We start from the raw sequence: 20368 nt of genomic DNA, 5'->3' as shown, positions 1-20368 counted from the left end.
ACATGGAAAGCGGCAACACACAGCTAGGGACCATGTTCACAAATCTGATTGACCTTTAGCCATGTCTTCAAGCAATCGTAATAGCCTCATTTGTACTGTGCACATTAAATGCTCAACACAATGACACAAGAAGAATAATTCATTGAGCCACATTTACAGTGGTGGCAAGTTTTATTTTCCGTAAGAAAAATAGCTTATGAAATTTGAATACAATTCATTTATTTTTATTTTTTATACATTGCCTATATTTAAGTTATCTTATGCAAAAATACACCATCTCATACTGGTACTGGTTTGCATCAACTACCTTCACTAAAACCCCTGCAAAGGTTCTGCCTGCTAATTTATGACCATTATGACTTTTTTTTAAACTGCACAAGAGATAAAAATGTATTTATTTTGAAAGAAGAGCATCTTCAATGTTTGACGAAGCAAATCCAAGAAGTACTAGGTAGGTAGGGATGGTTGCTAGTGAGGTCACCAGCACTCCATTCACCTGAGATCAAGGTAACAGTCAGTCATTACCACTGTCTGAGCATAATACTTCATACACAGGATCGTCTGGGAGTAGTGTGTGTTGTCACCTAAGCTGCATCACCTGAAGAACTTGTCAATAGTGTTCCAAGCTGGGCCCAGGGCTTTGGCCTTCTTAGAGGGGGGTGGGGGAGACAAGCCTCTCCTGGAAGTGTAGCAGAATAAAAACACAGCACATTTTACTGCGGGATTCTCACTGTCTGCACCAGTATCTGCAACCATCTTATTTTGACGTACCACACAACATGTTGAATTAACTCCTTGGTGAATGTGCTGACTTTCAAATGAATCTCTCTCTTTTATGTGTGTAAGGAGATGTAGTCATACCTTTTGCTCTTGCCTTTCTGCGGCGCTCTCTGCAGGGGCTGCTCTCGCTCTGTGGAGGGAAACACGAAAAACTCCATCAGATTCTTCCGCTGAAAACAGAATGACGACTGTCTATGTCCGGCAAGTCATTTGTGTTCATTTCAAAGTTATAAAGACTAAACTCCCAGGCAGGATAGTGAAGGAGAAACTGGGAGAGATCATCTTTCTATTGTCAGGATTCAATGGGTGAAGAAGGGATTTACCAGTGGCAGAGAGCAGGGAAGGGGAGCCCCCTTCTAGTTTTAACCATAAGACTTCAGGATAGTGTAATTCATTTTCAGGATGGAAAATAGCTTTCAGTGTTAACCTAAATGAATAAAACCAGACAGAAAGTATGTAGAAAAAATAACTGACCTACAGTCAGGTCCATAATTATTGGCACCCTTGATAAAGATGAGCAAAAAAGACTGCACCCCCATTTTCAGTACTCCAGCCCCCTCCCCTGTTTTCACTACTCCAGCCTCTCCCTTGTTTTTAGTAGACAGCCCCCTCCCCTTTTTTCAGTACTCCAGCCCCCTCCCCTGTTTTCACTACTCCAGCCTCTCCCTTGTTTTTAGTAGACAGCCCCCTCCCCTTTTTTCAGTACTCCAGCCCCCTCCCCTGTTTTCAGTAGTCCAGCCCCTCCCCCCCCCCCCGTCTTCAGTACTCCAGCCCCTCCCATGTGTTTAGTACTCCAGCCCCTCCCCTGTTTTCAGTAGTCCAGCCCCCCCGTCTTCAGTACTCCAGCCCCTCCCATGTGTTTAGTACTCCAGCCCCCTCCCCTGTCTTCAGTACTCCATCCCCTCCCCCGTTTTTAGTACTCCAGCCCCTCCTCTGTTTTTCGTACTTCCGCACCCTCCCCTGTTTTCAGTAGCCTAGCCCCTCCCCTGTTTTCAGTAGTCCAGCCCCTCCCCTGTTTTCAGTTGTCCAGCCCCCTCCCCTGTTTTCAGTTGTCCAGCCCCCTCCCGTGTTTTCAGTACTCGAGCACCCTCCCCTTGCGAGGATAACGACACTAAGCCTTTTTCTAAAATGTTTTATGAGATTGGAGAACACATTGGGAGGGATCTTAGACCATTCCTCCATACAGAATCTTTCCAGATCCTTGATATCCTTAGTCTGTGCTTATGGACGGCCCTTTTCAATTTAACCACAGGTTTTCAATGGGGTTCAATTCCAGAGACGGAGAAGGTCATTGTAAAATGTTGATTTTGTGATCAATTAACCTAAAGATTTTGACATGTGCTTGGAGTTATTGTCTTGCTGGAAGATCCACTTGCAGCAAAATGTCAGCCTCCTGGCAGAGGCAACCAGGTTTTTGGCTAAAATGTCCTGGTACTTGGTCAACTTTATGATGCCGTTGACCTTACCAAGGGCCCCAGGACCAGTGGAAGCAAAATAGCCACCTAACATCAAAGATCCAACACCATACTTTACCGTAGGTATGAAGTACTTTGTCTACATACAGTATGCTTCTGTTTTTCGACACCAAACCCACCACTGGTGTGTGTGGCCAAAGAGCTCCATCTTCATGTCATCTGACCAAAGCACCACCTGGATAAACGGCATTGGCACTTGGATTGGAACCGGTTCTACAGTCAGATAACATGAAAATAGAGGTATTCTATGTCAAAACCTGGTTGCCTCTGCCAGGAGGCTGATACTTGGCTTCAAGTGGATCTTCCAGCAAGACAATAACCACAAGCACTAATCAAAATCCACAAAAATCTACATTTTGCAATGGCCATTTCAGTCTCTGGACTTGAACCCCATTGAAAATCTGTGGTTTGAATTGAAGAAGGCGGTCCATAAGAGAAGACGAAGGATAAAAGATCCGTCCCAACGTGTTCTACAATCTCATAAAACATTTGAGAAGAAGGCTCAGGGTCGTTATCCTCACAAGGGGAAGGTTGAGTACTGAAAACAGGGGTGCCAATAATTCTGACCCTATCTTTTAGAGATGTTTTAAACAACTTCTTAGAAAAATATCTCTCTGAGCAGTTGTATTAGTATAAAATAATACATTCCCCAACTTTTCTACATACAATATAGCTCAGTATTTTGTATTATTTATTTTATACAGTCTTTTTTGCTCAACTTTGTCAAGGGTGTCAATAATTCTGAATAAAAAAATAGATATCCTAAATAAAAGCTAGACATTCAGGAAGAATCAAACATTCTAATTTATGAGTATTTTTGGCATGGCTGGATTACCAACCGAGCACATAGGGGACATGCCCAGGGGCCCCGATTTGTGTACCCATTGATTTTTTTCTATAACGTTTGAGGATAAGAACACAGGGTGCGGGGGGGGGGGGCCTGACCTTTCAAAGCTGGCATTTTCAATCGCTTGTCCTAGGCCCACCATGTGGCCAACTGGCATGGTATTGCATGAGATGGTGTGGCCCTTGGGCCTTTACCATGTTGCTAAGTTTCACAATTAGGCAAAATGCGTAGAATTGCAGAAAACTTGCTTTCACATTTTTCTCTATGCCCCCGACACACCCACCACTTAAGTGGATTACATATTGAGTAGGAAGAGGCAGAAACAGGACCCATGGAAGCACTGGGGATGAGACTGGTAGTGGCAGCACATAGAAAAACAGAGTTTAGAAGTCCCTGGTCTATTTGAATGACAATGGCAGTAATGCATGATCATTCAGTAAATAAAACATCTCTGAAACACGGACCTTTGTGGGCAGCAGGTGGTGCAGTGTGGGTGGTGCAGTCCACAGATGCCAGTCCCCCAAGCTCATGCAGGACTTCCTGGTTCAGACAGAGGTCAACGTGTCGGTTAAAAAGGGTAAGGTCATTGGTGTCCTGGGTCTCCTGACACACTGGACAGGTGAGGGCGGGGCCTCTGTGGTCACGTGACTCGGGATTGAGCGTAGTCATTGGCCGAGGGCCACCGGGGGACAACAGACAAACCCGAACATGAGGGTCACTTTGAGATGAAACCTTCAGGGTGTTAGCTCTATGTATAGATACATCTCCATTTGGACAAGTGTTAAGGCAGACAGGGTTCAGGCCCACAGTGCTTAGTGAAATATTAGCTGTACTCGTCTCATATAGAAGTAAACCTGAGGTGGACTCCGTATGATCACCTGCACTTGAGTCTAATTGAAGGCCCACTGAGTCCAACATGCACCTACTGAGTAGCTCACTACCTTTCTCCTTCGGCCCCTCCTCCCTCTTCCCTCCAATTATCTCTTTCTCCACCTCCTCCTCACAGACACGGGGGCCTCTCTCTAGCTCTGTGTCTGTGTGGTTGTTTTGCCCCATAGTATCCCCACTGAGACACTGGTCAATGTGTCTGTTGAAGACTGTCAGCTCTGTGGTGTTCACCTCTCTGAAGCATACAGGGCAGGTCAGACTGTATGTCCCTGACTCTGGCTCTGTTGAACAGCATGATGAAGTAGACTTATGGGCTGAAGGTTCAAGTGTCATTTTGTCCGAAGCTGTCAATGCACTCATGGAGATGTCTGTCTCTGCTGATGTATTTGTATTCTTCGGAGTGTGTGTCTGTGTCCCTTCGGGGTTGGTGGTCGATGAGGCTGGGCCCCGTCTGGTCTCGAAGCCATTACAATCTCCCTTCTCTGGTGGGTCCTCTCTCTCAGCTTGCAGTCGCAGCCTCTGGGCGTGAGCTCTCTGCAAGAAGGACTGCTGGTTCTCCCCAGTCACGCCCAGCTCCACCCCTCCCCGGCTGGGTACCCAGGCGTGACCCTCTTGCCCCTGTCTCTGCTGTACCATGGAAAGGCAGGCAGAGGGCTGAGTCTGGCCTGGAGGCTTAGGTGGATGCTCTTTCACAGGCTTGTGGGAGGAGATCTGGGAGGTGCTACTAGAGTCAGTCTGTTTTTTATGGAGAAATCCCACAATGCTCTTCTGCAGGGGTTTCTTGTCATCAGCACTGGCGAAACTGGAAACCCGAACGCCTGCAGACACGCAAGCGTTGATTTAAAACTGCAGTCAATTGTTTTAATCAAGCTACAAGTTCAAATATATGAATTATCAACAGAATCAGTAGAAAGTACTTCATATATTATTGTTATGTACAACATATATGAAAGCTGATGTTCATGTATTTTCTTGCCAATGGGACACCACATTTAAAGACGGGAGAAGGTAAAGTAGGATTACCCATAAGCCTCAGTCTCAGTGGCTGGGGGCTGACGTTGTCGATCTCAGTCTTCAGCAAGTCCTTAGCGACAGCAAAGAGCTCTTCCGTCGTAGCAACAGCACACGGCAACGTCCACGCTCTGGTTTTCACCTCAAAGTTGACATTTTTCAGCTTCAACGTCACCGTCTTGCCCTGGAAGAACACAGAGCAAATTAAAGGGTGAAGCACAGATTAAATCTGGTTGGACCTGGGGGAGGAGTCAAAAGGACAGAACAGACATAGATTTGACTGACAGATGACATTAAGTGAAGAAGGGTCAAAGGCATTTTCTTAGGAGAGTGATGGTCATTCCCAAGCAGCCTATTCCCCAGGCAGGCTGAAGCTCACACTGGTCCTTGTATTCTCCATAACTGCTCTCCATTTCTTCCAGGTATCAAAAGCATATTAGGGCTCAGTCAGCAGGTGACGGCCGTGCCAAGCCAGCTCTCTCTATCGATTGGGATGGGAACAGACGCTCTGGTAATTGTGTGAGATGCTGGTTAGAGACAGATTGAGTCTGGGAGCCAACACTAGCACTGAAATGTTTTAAGAAATACCCCAAAATACCCTCTCTACGGAAATATCCTTTTCTGCTCTCTCTTCCCCAGAGGAAAGAGTCATCTGAGGCAATCTCAGTGCACAGAGCAAGAGGCAGGCAGTCAGGCAATGGCTGTTCACAATGGTGCTGAATACTAACACACCGGCCATAACAAACAGTTCCATGTGTTATGTACTGTCGAACGGCTCTGCATTTCACACAATAGCCACAAAAAGCCAAATACTGGAGTTCGATTTCAAACATATACAAATCTAGAGTTTGATTTCAATTTCTTTTTTTACTATGAATCCAATAGATCAGACAGTGAATTTGAGTTTAAGAATATACTGTTTAAGAATATAAATGTACTATACAACTGCAATATATTCTAGTTATGACCTACACCATTACTAATAGTGTACTGTAATCAACTGAGCTGTGCTGTAGAGTACCTTGAGCGCCTCCTTCTGCAGTTCCTGAGCCAGGTCTTGGCACAGCTCCTTGCACAGCGAGAACTGCTCCTCTAATGCACCCATCTCTCCAAAAGTCCTGACAGAGAATGAGGGAGATAGAGAAACATGTTGGATATGGGCGGCGTTCGAGTATGTACCATTATTTATCTATGTATTTCACATATATGTTGCCAGAAAAGAAAAACAACCACCTCTCTGTACTCATGCTTTTTCTCTCTCCGTCCCTGTAAGGCAATACAAAAACAGACAGACTCAGTCAGATGACTTAAACTCATTTTACAGATGAGTTTTCTGTATAGTTACCCCTCTCCCCACTGCCCACCCCCCTCTGCTTGCCCGCCAGCACCTCTCGATGTGTGTGGAGCCCAGGCCCATGGAGATGTGGAGGAAGTGATGCCAAGACGTCTCAGAGAACAGCAGGGCCAGCAGCGCCATCTCCTGGCCAAGATGGGAACAGCTGGTGATACCTAGAGCTCCCAGCATCTTCTCTGTCACCTTCCCAATGCCTGAGATCTGGCACACCAAAAGACCATCATCTGTATTTGTAAGTCATCAGCCAGCAACATGTTCCATAAACAATCACCTAGAGTATGCATCCCTTAAAAATAGGCTGTCTAGGTTTAAATGTAGGTGTACTACAGTCTACCTTCCGGACTGGCAGGTCCTGTATGAAGTCTATGACAGCCTGTCGGTTAGAGGGGAGTCTGTACTGGCCGTTGGGTTTGTTCTTATCACTACACACCTTGGCCAGCATCATGTTTGGGGCAATGCCTAGAAAAAAAAAAATTACACACACACATACAGTGGGGCAAAAAAGTATTTAGTCAGCCACCAATTGTGCAGGTTCTCCCACTTAAAAAGATGAGAGAGGCCTGTAATTTTCATCACACTTCAACTATGACAGACAAAATGAGAAAAAAAATAATCCAGAAAATCACATTGTAGGTTTTTTAATTAATTTATTTGCAAATTTGCAAAAAGTTTCTCAATACTTTGTTATATACCCTTTGTTGGCAATGACAGAGGTCAAACATTTTCTGTAAGTTTTCACAAGGATTTCACACACTGTTGCTGGTATTTTGGCACATTCCTCCATGCAGATCTCCTCTAGAGCAGTGATGTTTTGGGGCTCTTGCTGGGCAATACGGACTTTCAACTCCCTCCTAAGATTTTCTATGTGGTTGAGATCTGGAGACTGGCTAGGCCACTCCAGGACCTTGAAATGCTTCTTACGAAGCCACTCCTTCATGGCCCGGGCAGTGTGTTTGGGATCATTGTCATGCTGAAAGACCCAGCCACGTTTCATCTTCAATGCCCTTGCTGGTGGTAGGAGGTTTTCACTCAAAATCTCACGATACATGACCCCATTCATTCTTTCCTTTACACGGATCAGTCGTCCTGGTCCCTTTGCAGAAAAACAGCCCCAAAGCATGATGTTTCCACCCCAATGCTTCACAGTAGGTATAGTGTTCTTTGGATGCAACTCAGCATTATTTGTCCTCCAAACACGACGAGTTGAGTTTTTACCAAAAAGTTCTATTTTGGTTTCATCTGACCATATGACATTCTCCCAATCTTCTTCTGGATCATCCAAATGCTCTCTAGCAAACTTCAGAAGGGCCTGGACATGTACTGGCTTAAGCAGGGGGACACATCTGGCACTGCAGGATTTGAGTCCCTGGCGGCATAGTGTGTTACTGATGGTAGGCTTTGTTACTTTCGTTCCAGCTCTCTGCAGGTCATTCACTAGGTCCCCCCGTGTGGTTCTGGGATTTTTGCTCACCGTTCTTGTGATCATTTTGACCCCACGGGGTGAGCTCTTGCGTGGAGCCCCAGATCGAGGGAGATTATCAGTGGTCTTGTATGTCTTCCATTTCCTAATAATTGCTCCCACAGTTGATTTCTTCAAACCAAGCTGCTTACCTATTGCAGATTCAGTCTTCCCAGCCTGGTGCAGGTCTACAATTTGGTTTCTGGTGTCCTTTAACAGCTCTTTGGCCTTGGCCATAGTGGAGTTTGGAGTGTGACTGTTTGAGGTTGTGGACAGGTGTCTTTTATACTGATAACAAGTTCAAACAGGTGCCATTAATGCAGGTAACGAGTGGAGGACAGAGGAGCCTCTTAAAGCAGAAGTTACAGATCTGTGAGAGCCAGAAATCTTGCTTGTTTGTAGGTGACCAAATACTTATTTTCCACCATAATTTGCAAATAAATTCATGAAAAATCCTAGAATGTGATTTTCTGGATTTTTTTCTCTCATTTTGTCTGTCATAGTTGAAGTGTACCTATGATGAAAATTACAGGCCTCTCTCATCTTTTTAAGTGGGAGAACTTGCACAATTGGTGGCTGACTAAATACTTTTTTGCCCCACTGTACATACATGCTTAATGTAACTATACACAGAATATGATTATAAAGTTAGCCTGGGATAGTAACAAATCAATAATATATAATATCAAATATTCCCTGAGTTATTTTAACACAACTAACAACGTAACTATGAGGTGTCCAAAAAGGCACCCTATTCTCTATGGGCCCTGGTCAAAAATAGTGAATAGAGAATAGGGTGCCATTTGGGACTCATCCAATGTGTCCTCCAAGGAACACGAACACACAGCGTCTCTCTCACCTGCGCTGGCAGTTAGTGAGGTCTTCTGCTTGATGCGGAAGCGCATCTCTCTTACCGCCTCCTCGGCACAGGTCCCAAACACTTCCACCTCTCCCCCAGCAGCATCCTGCAGACAGGGGGAGGAGCTGGGACTGTTCTCAAACAGGACAGGAGACAAACCCTCTACCTCTACTGTCTCCTGTAGGCCACCATGGTCCTCAACTAGAGAGAGAGAGAGAGAGAGAGAGAGAGAGAGAGATAGACAAGAAGAGAAGGTATGAGATAGTGAGAGATAATTCACAGAAGAGGAGCCACGTCTCTTATCGTCTGCTCCCTTTGTCCCTCTGTACGCTTGACAGGTGGCAAAAGTGAACTAGATAAGAGAAAGCGACAGAATACACAGACATAGTTCTAATCCCTTCTAATTCACTTTCATGTAGCTGCCTTTATACTACATCTAACCTACTTACAGTCTACTCTCAAAGTTGTCTTACAAATGACAACTTTATCACAGTGCGTAAACCACAACTGCAATATTGTTTAAAAAAAAGCTATCCAACAGTGTCACAAACGACCATAACTCTCAGTTATGACATAGTCATCCCCTGTGTTTAGACATCTGACCTAGCACTGACATGGATCGAGCTACCTCTAGCTGTCCCAGTGTTGTTGGTGTGGAGACGGTGGGTACGGAGGGCCTCTGGCCAGCCTCTCCTCTGCTCAAGGTGGTCACTGATGTCCAGGTATGCTTCGTCGAGACTCATGGGCTGGAAGTGAGGGTCATAGTCTGCAAAGACCTCCCGGACCTAGCAGAGATTTAGGATGATTAGGGACTCATATGCCTCTTTGGGGAGGATTTATATATACAGTGTGTGTGTGTGTGTGTGTGTGTCAGATCCTTACTTCAGCGCTCACTGCTCTGTATTTGTCAAAGTTGGTTGGAACAATAACCAGGTTTGGGCAGAGCTTCTTTGCGATGAAGCCAGGCATGGCGGCACGAACCCCAAACTTCCTGGCATGGTAGTTGGATGTTGACTGAGGAGAGTGGACAAAACACATACATTTGTAGAGATAAATAACCTGGGGTTCAATATGAGATATGTGTTGTTGTGCAATAAAAGGACATCTTTCAGATCTAGTGAGAAGACTATAAACCAGTTCATATGTGAAGGAGAAAGATCCCCAGATATGATTCTCCCTCTGGGTAGCAATGATGAGAAATTCAACAGACTTGGCTTTCTTATTTTGACATCACATGATAACTGGAGACAATTGGTATCACGAATGAATGACAATCAAACAAAACAACCACTACACTCATCTCTATTATTTGTCTCTAGCGGGTTTTGTTGGTCATAGTCTTGCGTGGCCAGCCTTCTAAATCCTGTCTCTTTCACGAGAAGCCTTGGCTTCTGAGGCTGTTGGTCAATATAAACGTTTCTAGCAAATGAACAGTGCTGTTCATGGCGTATAGAATCTCACCAACATGCTCATGGAGCCCACGGCCATGGGTTTGTCCATCAGGTCAGGACAGTCTCTCGTCTCCACCGCAGCATAGAAGGCATCCATATCCACATGCACAATCACACGGCTCAGGTCACGCCCCCTCTCCAGGTCAGAGGTCATCTTCTCCACCTACAACAAAACGTTCAGAGGTGACAGCTTCAAACAAATTATAACACAGAAATATATACTGTAGAAGTTATACTGTAAACCTAGTGTATCTGTGTGTTAGAGGTCACATAATACTTATTTGTGTGTGTGTGTGTGTGTGTGTGTGTGTGTGTAGCCCTGTACCTGTGCTTGCGCTTTGCTCAGCTGTTGCTCAGTGATGTGTGCTTTCTGCAACATCATCCTCTCAATGCGCTGGTTCACCTGCTGTTCCTTCTTCAGCTCGTTCTCATAGAACCTGGAGCCCTGCAGAAGAGAGGGAACCAGAGAGGTGGGTGACCTCCAGTAACAGGCCATGGAACACTGTGAGAAGGGAACCCACTGGACCTCAACACACGTGGGTTTGTCAGTTCCTGTGCCATTAGAGTAAGGTAACTAGCTAGGGTATTGACTCAAAGTCTAGGGTGTTTGTTTGGGTGTTTGGATAAACAGACAGAAGTTCTCAACCTGTACTGTACCTTGGAGGACTCCATGATGATCTTGTTAATCTTGTCCCTGTTAAGGCCCTCCATTCCAGCCTTGTTGTCATTGAGGGCCATTCTTGAGAGGAAGCCCTCCCCACTGGAAGAGGAGGTCCCCCCTGTCGCCATACTTCCTTCAAGTGAGACCCTGCATTGAACACATAAACCAAACAAAATGTGCTAAGAAGTATTATGGCAAGTTAACTTGCTTGCTAGCTAACAACCTTGCTAGCAAAATATGTATTCATCCATACAAGTTGGTTCCACAATGTAAAATAATCTAAACAGCTAGTAATACTAATTTCTAACTATCCATGGCAAAAAATAAATAATATTTTGTTTGTTTACGGTAAAAGTATATTCTTTGCCTTTGCCTCTTCAGTTTTGAGTTCTGAATTTGCTTCCGCACTCTACGTCAATTAGGGGGAGGTGCAGTTTCCTTGTTTACGGATGTAAAACCACGCAACGCGCGTATAAACAAAACCTTCAAGAAACAAATCCAGCGACACACTTTTAACAGGTGATGAAATGTTGTTGATTTATGAATAACGTGATATTAATCCATTAATTTATTAAAACAATTAAATATCACAAACTGTTTCAGGTATTTTGAACAGTTTCTGCATAGCGGCGATGTCCTAACCAGAGATAATGGAGGAATTATCTTCCTCTCTCTACCACCTGACCTAACAACCACAGGCCGAGTCCAAGGTTTGTGTCGTCCCCATAGAGATGTATAGAGGACTCTAGTGCCCAAAAGCGGATTTATGCATGAGCAACGTCATTGAGGACTTTCCCCATTTTGAACTAAGTCAACCGAGTGAGACTTCCAATGGGTTAAGGAAGGATCACATAATTCCATCCAGGTCATCAGGAGGGATCAGCCAATGAATTATACTTGTGAGCAAACATTCCATAACTGCAAGTAGCAGTAAATTCCCAACAGTGGCTTTATACTTTTTCAAACAACACAGTCCAGGTGGCAGTAAGCACAATCTTGTTTGTTAACCAACTCATAGAAGTAGTAAGAAGAAAATGGACTACTTCAAAATGGAGATGGCCACAATGCCATTGCGCTCACAGAAGCCCTACATTTTTTTCTATTTTCTATTATTTTTTGCAGTCTCTATGCACACTCACAGGGCCCTACAAACTAAGCACATGGATACTCCAACACACTAACACCATCATTTGCTCACACACACATAATATGCACCAACATTTCTACTGACTTCTCACATACAATCATCATATATGCTACTGCTACTCTGTTTATCATACAATATATATACAAAAGTATGTGGACACCCCTTCAAATTAGTAGATTCGGCTATTTCAGCCACACCCATTGCTGACAGGTGTATAAAATCGAGCACACAGCCATACAATCTCCATAGACAAACATTTGGTTTCCATGTGTTTGAGTCCATTCCAGCCATTATTATGAGCCATCAGCCTCCATTGGATGCCACCTTTCCAACAAGTCAGTTTGTAAAATGTATGCCCTGTTGGCCTTGCCCAGTCAACTGTATATGCTGTTATTGTGAAGTGGAAACATCTAGGAGCAACAATGGCTCAGCTGCAAAGTGGTAGGCCACAAGCTCACAGAACGGAACCGCCGAATGTTGAAGCGCGTAGAACGTAAAAATCGTCTGTCCTCGGTTCCAACACTCACTACCGAGTTCCAAACTCTCTCTGGAAGCAACGTCAGCACAAGAACTGTTCGTCGGGAGCTTCATGAAATGGGTTTCCATGGCCGAGCAGCCACACACAAGCCTAAAATCACCATGCGCAATGTCAAGAGTGGGCTGGAGTGGTGCAAAGCTCGCCGCCATTGGACTCTGGAGCAGTGGAAACGTGTTCTCTGGAGTGATAAATCACACTTCACCATCTGGCAGTCCGACGGACAATTCTGTCCCTATGCATAGTGCCAACTGTAACATTTGGTGGAGGAGGAATAATGGTTTGGGTTAGACCCCTCAGTTCCAGTGAAGGGAAATCTTAACGCTACAGCATACAATGACATTCTAGATGTTTCTGTGCTTCCAACTTTGTGGCAACAGTTTGGGGAAGGCACTTTCCTGTTTCAGCATGAGAATGCCCTCATGCACAAAGCAAGGTCCATACAGAAATGGTTTGTTGAGATCGGTGTGGAAGAACTTGACTAGCCTGCACAGAGCCTTGGCCTCAACCTCATCGAACACCTTTGGGATGAATTGGAATGTTTGACCATCAGGTGTCCACATATCCTGATGCCTAGTCACCTTTCCCAAAAACTTATGTACCTCTATCGATCTAGTATCCCTACACATTGTAAATATTGTTCTGGAACTGACCCTGTATATGGTATGGTATGGTATGCTTACTTTATCGTGTTTTTATTTTATATTGTATGTTTTTGTTCTACCTTATTTGTAGTATTGCATTTTAATTCATTACTGCATCGTTGGTGTTAGAGCTTGCAAGAAAGGCATTTCACTGTACATGTGCATGTGACATTAAAACTTGAAACAAACTTATGGGACAAATACTACAAAAGCGACATCTATACAGCTCTATGGTCGTCCCAAGGTCCGCCAGAGGGCGCTAGCGGGGTAGCTCGTTAGCGATCATAGTTCAGAGCCATCTGAAGGGATTAGCGCTATGTGTATTTGATCGTTGGGGATATGGCGCATTTGAACAGAAGGAATATTTTGTCTGCTGCATTATGACTGGATTTCTAGCCAGCTAACTAGCTTTCGCTAATTGCATTGCAGAGTCTATTTCTATTAAACGTTACGTCGTGTTGCTTATTGAAACACACATCCCGCAAGGAATTGTGAATTTAGATTGCATGCCAGTCTTAACAAGCTACGACAGCTAAGCAAGCCACTCCTGATTGTCTGATGTTTTGCTGTCTTATCGATTTGGCAACACTCGCTTGGCCACGTCTTATCAAATTGTGTATTTTAGTTTTCTCGTGGTAAACGCCAGCCTCTACCTAGCTAACGTTACCCAACGACTTGGTTGCTAAATGTCGGAGAAGAGTTCGAACTCGTCGGGCTCCGATGAAGATGTGGATCCCGAATCTGGGCATCCTGTTGAACTCGGTGGCGTCCTAAGCAAGGTAAGTCCTACAAAACCAACGATTGATCTTTATTCAAATGGCTAATGAGGGCGTGATCCTCTCAAAAACACTGCTGGGATACAACTAGAATAACTACACTGAACAAAAACGCAACCTGTAAAGTGTTGGTCCCATGTTTCATGAGCTGAAATAAAATATCCCAGAAATGTTCCATATGCACAAAAAGCTTTCTCTCAAATGTTGTGCACAAATTTGTTTACATCTCTGTTAGTGAGCATTTCTCCTTTGCCAAGATAATCCATCCACTTTACAGGTGTGGCATATCAAGAAGCTGATAAACATGATCATTACACAGGTGCATCTTGGGCTGAGGACAAACAGCCACATGTGCAGTTTTGTGACACAAGATAATGCCACAGATGTATTAAGTTGAGAGAGCGTACAATTGGCATGCTGACTGTAGGAATGTCCATGGGCTGTTGCCAAAGAATTGAGTGTTCATTTCTCTAAGCCGCCTCCAACTTATTTTTTAGAGAATTTGCAGTATGACCAACAGGCCTTACAATCGCAGACCACGTGTATTGAGTCATGTGGGCGAGCGGTGTTCGGATGTCAACTTTGAACAGAGTGTGTCATGGTTTGCGGTGTGTTTATGGAATGGGCAGTCATGAGCTATGGATACCGAATACCTTGATGTGATCCGATCCTTAGGCCCATTGTCTTGCCATCCATCCGCTGCCATAAGCTCATGTTTCAGCATGATAATGCACAGTGTTGCAAGGATTTGTACACAATTCCTGGATGCTGAAAATGTCCCAGTTCCTGGATACTCACCAGACATGTCACCCAAAGAGCATGTTTGGGATGCTCTGGATCGATGTATACGACAGCGCATTCCAGTTCCCGTCAATATCCAGCTACTTCATACAGCCATTGAAAAGGATGGGACAACATTCCACAGGCCGCAATCAAGTTTGATCAACTCTATGCGCAGGAGATGTGTTGTGCTGCATGGGGCAAATGGTGGTCACACCGGATACTAACTGGTTTTCTGATCCACACCCCTACATTTTTTTTTAAAGTATCGGTGACCAACAGATGCATATCAATATTCCCAATCATGTGAAATCCATAGATTAGGGCCTAAATCATTTATTTCATTTTGACTGATTTCCTTATATGAACTGTAACTCAGTAAAATCTTTGAAATTTTAGCATGTTGCGTTTATATTTTTTGTTCAGTGTAGATGGCTAGCTTTTGATTCAAAGCACTCAAACCGGTGTATGAGTTGTGATTGATAGTCAATTGTTGTACACTTCCCTGTGGTGGACACTTCCTTATTGTGGACAATGGTTGGATTAGGTTGACAATGTTTGATCAATTAGGCCTACTATCAGACAATGGGTACCACAAACAAACTGCTCCATCCACTCATAACAAGGTGGGCTCAGTCGCTTTGTATGGCATCTTTGTGGGCCATAAACACCCAGTTCTCTTTTCAGTTATTTGGGAAATCCATTAAACTAATAATATTTAGTGATTTGAAACTTAAGTGTGAAACTAAATACATTACCTCCTTCCTACTGTAATTGCACTGCTAGTAGAAATGTAGTCTTGACTATCTGCCTTTTTGTTCGTTGACAGTGGACAAACTACATTCACGGATGGCAGGACCGGTGGGTAGTGTTGAAGAACAACACTCTGAGCTACTATAAGTCAGAGGATGAGCGGGAGTACGGCTGCAGGGGCTCTCTGTGTCTCAGCAAGGCGATCATCACAGTAAGTTAGAGTAAAAGTCTATTTCCTCTCGGGAAGCAGCGTTATGGCACATGTCACAGCAAAATGGACTTCATGATTTCCATCGTACCAGCAGGGAAAGGGAAGGTTATCTCAAAAGACTATCTCGGTCCCGTTCTACTGGTTTTAAAGATTAGGTGAAAATATGCTAGTGAAATGCTTGCCTAAAACTCAGACAATGTTAGGATGTTCTCTGTCATTACTTTGAGCAATAACTTGTCATTCCTTGGGTCCAATTTTCTCTGCCCCAGAGAGCTAAACATTAACCAGTAATGAGGCTGTTAGTGCACAGTAGGGGATAGAGAGCAGTATTTTTATCTGACAAGGGCATACTGACACTACAAGGAGACCCGTTTGTAAACCCGTGTACATAGTCCTTTATTAGGCAACTGAAATCCTCATTCCGTCTTGGAATGTTATCTTTGGCCACATACTTTTAGCCTTTGTATGCCATGCTTCTGTTTCTTCTATAGAAAAGTGTTAGTTCATATGTACATCCTTAAAAACATAGGTGCTTGGCTAATAAAGAATACTAGTGAAGATGAAGGCCTTCACACTGTTGAAGCTCCCAATTCACCGCTTTATTGACAGCGTTTCCATCAGAAACTGATCTTCATCAGGTCAAACAAACCGAGTGTTCACATCCACGTATGTACATTTCACCTCGCATGACTTGCAGGCATGACGCATGGTGGGTGCAAAAGCAATTTGTGTGTCTCTAAATTTGATATCAGTGAGTTGGGCACATGTAGTAGTTCCAGAAAATAATATATATTTACAAAATTACCCCCCCCCCCCCCCCCCCTACTCTGAGTATTAACTGCTGCTGCTAATGCAGCCACCAGGGTCCTCTGGTCAAGAGTCCTGATATTACTCATGTTTTCTGCTATCCTTGTTTTTAGAGCTCGTTTTATTTTTCCTACATAGCGTAGACCACAAATACACTTGTTCAGTTATATCAATTTTTTTTTTTGTGGAACACGTAATGATGGCCTGGCCTGTAATTGTGCATTTGTTCGTAAAGTTACACTGGGTACATTGGCCACATCTATAGTTACCGTCCGGCACATTGTCTGGAAATGTACTGCGTGGCAGTGGTGGAAGATCAGACCTCGCCACCATTTGACTGATGTTGGGGGCGCGTCTGAAGACCACCTGCAGGGGTTCTTTAAACGTCCAGCTGTTGATCAGTGCTCAAGATGTGCCAGTGTTTTTTTAGTTTTTTTAAATGATGTGGTTAAACTGATAGCGTGAGGCTATCGTCCTGGGTCATATTTTAATAACGTTCCCTTGCGTCATGCAGCCGTTCATAACCCGCTGTCCAAAACGCTCATCCAGATAGTTGGCTTTTTTGTTGTTGTCGCTCTGTGTACTACAAATACTGCGTTTGTGACTGTATTGGCTAATGGGGAGGCTCTTTTTTTCTTTTTAGCGGTGGAAGCTGTCCCTGCGTAACAGGGACTTCCTGTCCGTCGGCTTCCTGTATAAAGGTCCGCGCTAAAGCTACACCCCCCCCCCCTTAATCAAAATGTCAAGAACTTGTTTCGTGCGCATCAAAGGTGAGGGTGAATTTTAAATGTTCACTGCTTGTATTGATGGACTTGAATCGATGGTTCCCTCTGCTGTGTCCTGAAATAGAAGGAATACATCATCAATGAAGTGTTTCCAGAGTCTGATAAATGGCGCAGGAATGGATTGTTAGGGCTGAAAATCACCTTCTCAAACAACACCACATACAGTTTGGCATAATTCAGTGCCATTTCTACTACCCGTAGTAGTTTCCTTCTGTTGAATGAACATTCTTTGTCAGAACCGTCTCAGTCAGTTCAACAATCCAGTTAGTGCTAGGGAGTGTGCCAGTGGGTCGTTGACTAAGACTGTGTGCCAGTGGGTCGTTGACTAAGACTGTGTGCCAGTGGGTCGTTGACCTAGACTGTGTGCCAGTGGGTCGTTGACTAAGACTGTGTGCCAGTGGGTCGTTGACTAAGACTGTGTGCCAGTGGGTCGTTGACTAAGACTGTGTGCCAGTGGGTCGTTGACTAAGACTGTGTGCCAGTGGGTCGTTGACTAAGACTGTGTGCCAGTGGGTCGTTGACTAAGACTGTGTGCCTGTGGGTCGTTGACTAAGACTGTGTGCCAGTGGGTCGTTGACTAAGACTGTGTGCCAGTGGGTCGTTGACTAAGACTGTGTGCCAGTGGGTCGTTGACTAAGACTGTGTGCCATGGCTTCCAGGCTTCCCTGATAGGGGATATTATTATACACGGATTCAACATCAAACAAGCCACAATAGGCCTCCCTGGTGGCTTATCCAATAGTTTGTGGATTTTTGGTAAGGCATGAATAACGCTCCTGATTGGATTGTCTACTTTCATGAACTCATATTCTTTTTGCATAATTTCTCCGCTTTCTAACAGAGACTTCAGCTTGCAGTGAATCCTATCTTTGAACAGTGGTGTGGGGTCACGTGACAATTTCTGATAGAAAGTAGTGGTGTTCAATTGTCCCTGAATCTCATTCACATAGTCATCACAGTCTAACAACACCACAGCTCCGCCCTTGTCAGCATTACGTACTATCAAAGTGTAATAATTTATTTTTAAATCATCCAATGCTGGTCTCTGTTTTTTACGGAGGTTATTGTAGATTCCGTATTTTCGTTTCTTATTCAGAATCTGAGACATCGTTTCCCACCGATCTGCAGTATGTTTCTAGGGAGGGATTTCTGTATCTGGGCGGACAAATGGTGGATTTTGCTCCAAAAGGGGTTTTCGTTCTGTGGGAAATGTCATTCTCTATTGTGTCACCCATTCTGGACACATCCACATTTGGACTCTTTATGGAACAGCTTCTGTTTCTTGCCATTTGACCCTTTTTTATTTCCCCCCTGCAGGCCTCCTGTTGGTCAGATAAGCTGAAATCCAACACCCTGGTTAAACATTACATTTTTTTCTCTTTAAATACCAGGGTTCAGTACAGAGGTCAAACAAATGGTATTACTGCTATTTGTGCAATATGATTGAAATGATCAAATCGGATTAACACTACAATATGGGATGTTGCAACTTCCCTTAAAGGGATACTTGGGGATTTTGGTATTGAAGTCCTGATTCTACTTCCCCAGAGTCAAATGAACTCGTGGAGACCATTTTTATGTCTGCGTCCACTTTGAAGGAAGTTGCAAAGGTGTCTGTGTGCTCTTGAGAGAGCATCAGTTCTCTTTCTCTGGGTAAATGCAACTCAGAGGACTACAATGGTTTAATACTAGCAGCACACCCACCCAGTCGGTGGCATTCAGTCTGGAATAATGAAGGCAACAACAAGACTCGTACTGCTTTCATATAGGATTTACAGTATTTAAAACGAATAGATGAGCTATACCACCTCCACGTATTTGTCCAACCAGAAACCAATTAATCAAATAGTCAATAGAGACAGAAATTCAGTGACTCAAAATCACATTGATTGAGACAAGTCATACTTTTGGCCGGGAGGAGGCCTAGAATAATAAGCGACTGCGAGTGAAGAGCAAAACAATTTAATTGTTGAACTACATAACATGCTGTCAAAATGTTGTAATAAATGAACCAATTAGACAAGATGGTCATGGGCAGCACTCACCTCCATTTCGCTAACATTTTCCCAGCCTGACTGTAGCCCAACCAATATCCAAACAGAGATGAAGTGAAAACAAGAATCGGACATGGATTGATTTATCAAGATGAGTCCCCACCCTTGTCTCAAAGCAGTGCGATGGCGCTGTCCTAATCAAAGCGGTTCTGAAATGATCTCGTTGACCACACGTGGGTAGGCTATTGCTTAAAATGTGGCACAAAGATTGGATGACTTTGGGAGTTGATACATGCTTTCAATTGCGTTAGCCTACTTTATTCCAATATTTTCATCATTCATTGGTTTTTAATCCACACAGTAATTCTATATGGATCCACCCCGTAGTGCATAAGAAAACATGCATGCTTAGTGGTGGGCTATGTGACGAGATGGGAGAAGTGACATGCCTCGCAAAGCTTAGCACTGGCGCTGCCGAGCAGCCATCGTGGGTTTAAGAGCCTAGTGCGTACCAATGACGCCTCAGCATTATGGCTAAGTTTCATACTAAGCCGCAGGCAGGAGTTTTACGAGATGATTACTATGTCGTTAGGCGTAAATAAAAGTGTTCCCTTTGATACTGGCATCCTTCTCAAATAAATGGTAGATTTCTATTGTTATTGACTCTACATTTGCTTATGTGTAACTCTATTGTTTGTCACACTGCTTTATCTTGGCCAGGCCGACGTGGGAAAAACAGTTGCCGGAAAAACGTCTTCGTGTGAAAGAGATATGATATTAAAGGGATATGCCTCGTGACTCCTGCATGCTTCACACTCAGGACTCTGACTCTCTATTGGTTACACAGACTTTTGGCCTCCCATCCTATTCTAACCATCTTTCACTGGATTTGTGCTCATGTTACCTGATGAAATTGCTGTACAATATGATCTTTTTGCCATCTGATGCACATTCAGATATCATAAATCACCACTACAGAGCTCTCCTTGTCCTCCCTGATTGTATTACTGTTGATGATATCTGGAAATGTGCATGTACACCCTGCCCATCTACTGTTGCTGGCCCCAATTCTGACTTGTGCTCTATCTGCTTCCTGATTTCTGCTTTCGTAAAAGCATGGGTTTTCTGCACGTTAACACTAGAAGCTTATT

At 44.1% G+C, this 20368-nt stretch overlaps 2 protein-coding genes across 7 annotated transcripts in view; one reads left to right on the top strand and one right to left on the bottom strand.

Moving 5' to 3' along the window:
- Positions 1-144: 144 nt before the first annotated feature.
- polk (polymerase (DNA directed) kappa) lies at positions 145-11473 on the bottom strand. 2 transcript variants are annotated; one of them, XM_064969846.1, is made up of 16 exons: positions 11133-11473; positions 10782-10932; positions 10450-10569; positions 10135-10287; positions 9556-9687; positions 9302-9458; positions 8674-8874; positions 6690-6814; positions 6390-6556; positions 6235-6267; positions 6023-6119; positions 5014-5185; positions 3567-4808; positions 862-910; positions 599-679; positions 145-496 (listed from the first exon to the last, which is right to left on the bottom strand). In XM_064969846.1, the coding sequence occupies exons 2-16, from the start codon at positions 10911-10913 to the stop codon at positions 493-495; spliced, it is 2865 nt and encodes a 954-aa protein (XP_064825918.1). In that variant the 5' UTR covers positions 10914-10932; positions 11133-11473; the 3' UTR covers positions 145-492. The 2 variants fall into 2 exon arrangements, with proteins under 2 accessions (XP_064825918.1, XP_064825927.1); XM_064969855.1 differs by lacking the exons at positions 10450-10569; positions 10782-10932; positions 11133-11473 and having other exon boundaries at positions 145-679; positions 10139-10222.
- Positions 11474-13381: 1908 nt separating this feature from the next.
- The window catches only part of LOC135542722 (ceramide transfer protein-like), a 35987-nt gene continuing 29000 nt past the window's right edge, over positions 13382-20368 (top strand). For 2 of the 5 annotated variants that reach the window (XM_064969874.1, XM_064969865.1), the window contains exons 1-2: positions 13383-13890; positions 15497-15631. In XM_064969874.1, the coding sequence (XP_064825946.1) occupies positions 13798-13890; positions 15497-15631 (228 nt within the window). In that variant the 5' untranslated portion in view covers positions 13383-13797. Of the gene's footprint in view, positions 13891-15496; positions 15632-20368 lie in introns of all 5 variants that reach the window. The other 3 variants (XM_064969902.1, XM_064969892.1, XM_064969883.1) reach the window with 2 other exon arrangements.

This window comes from Oncorhynchus masou, chromosome 1, assembly GCF_036934945.1.
Source record: "Oncorhynchus masou masou isolate Uvic2021 chromosome 1, UVic_Omas_1.1, whole genome shotgun sequence".
Classification (NCBI taxonomy): Eukaryota; Metazoa; Chordata; class Actinopteri; order Salmoniformes; family Salmonidae; genus Oncorhynchus; species Oncorhynchus masou.
This window is presented reverse-complemented; position numbering and strand designations above follow the sequence as displayed.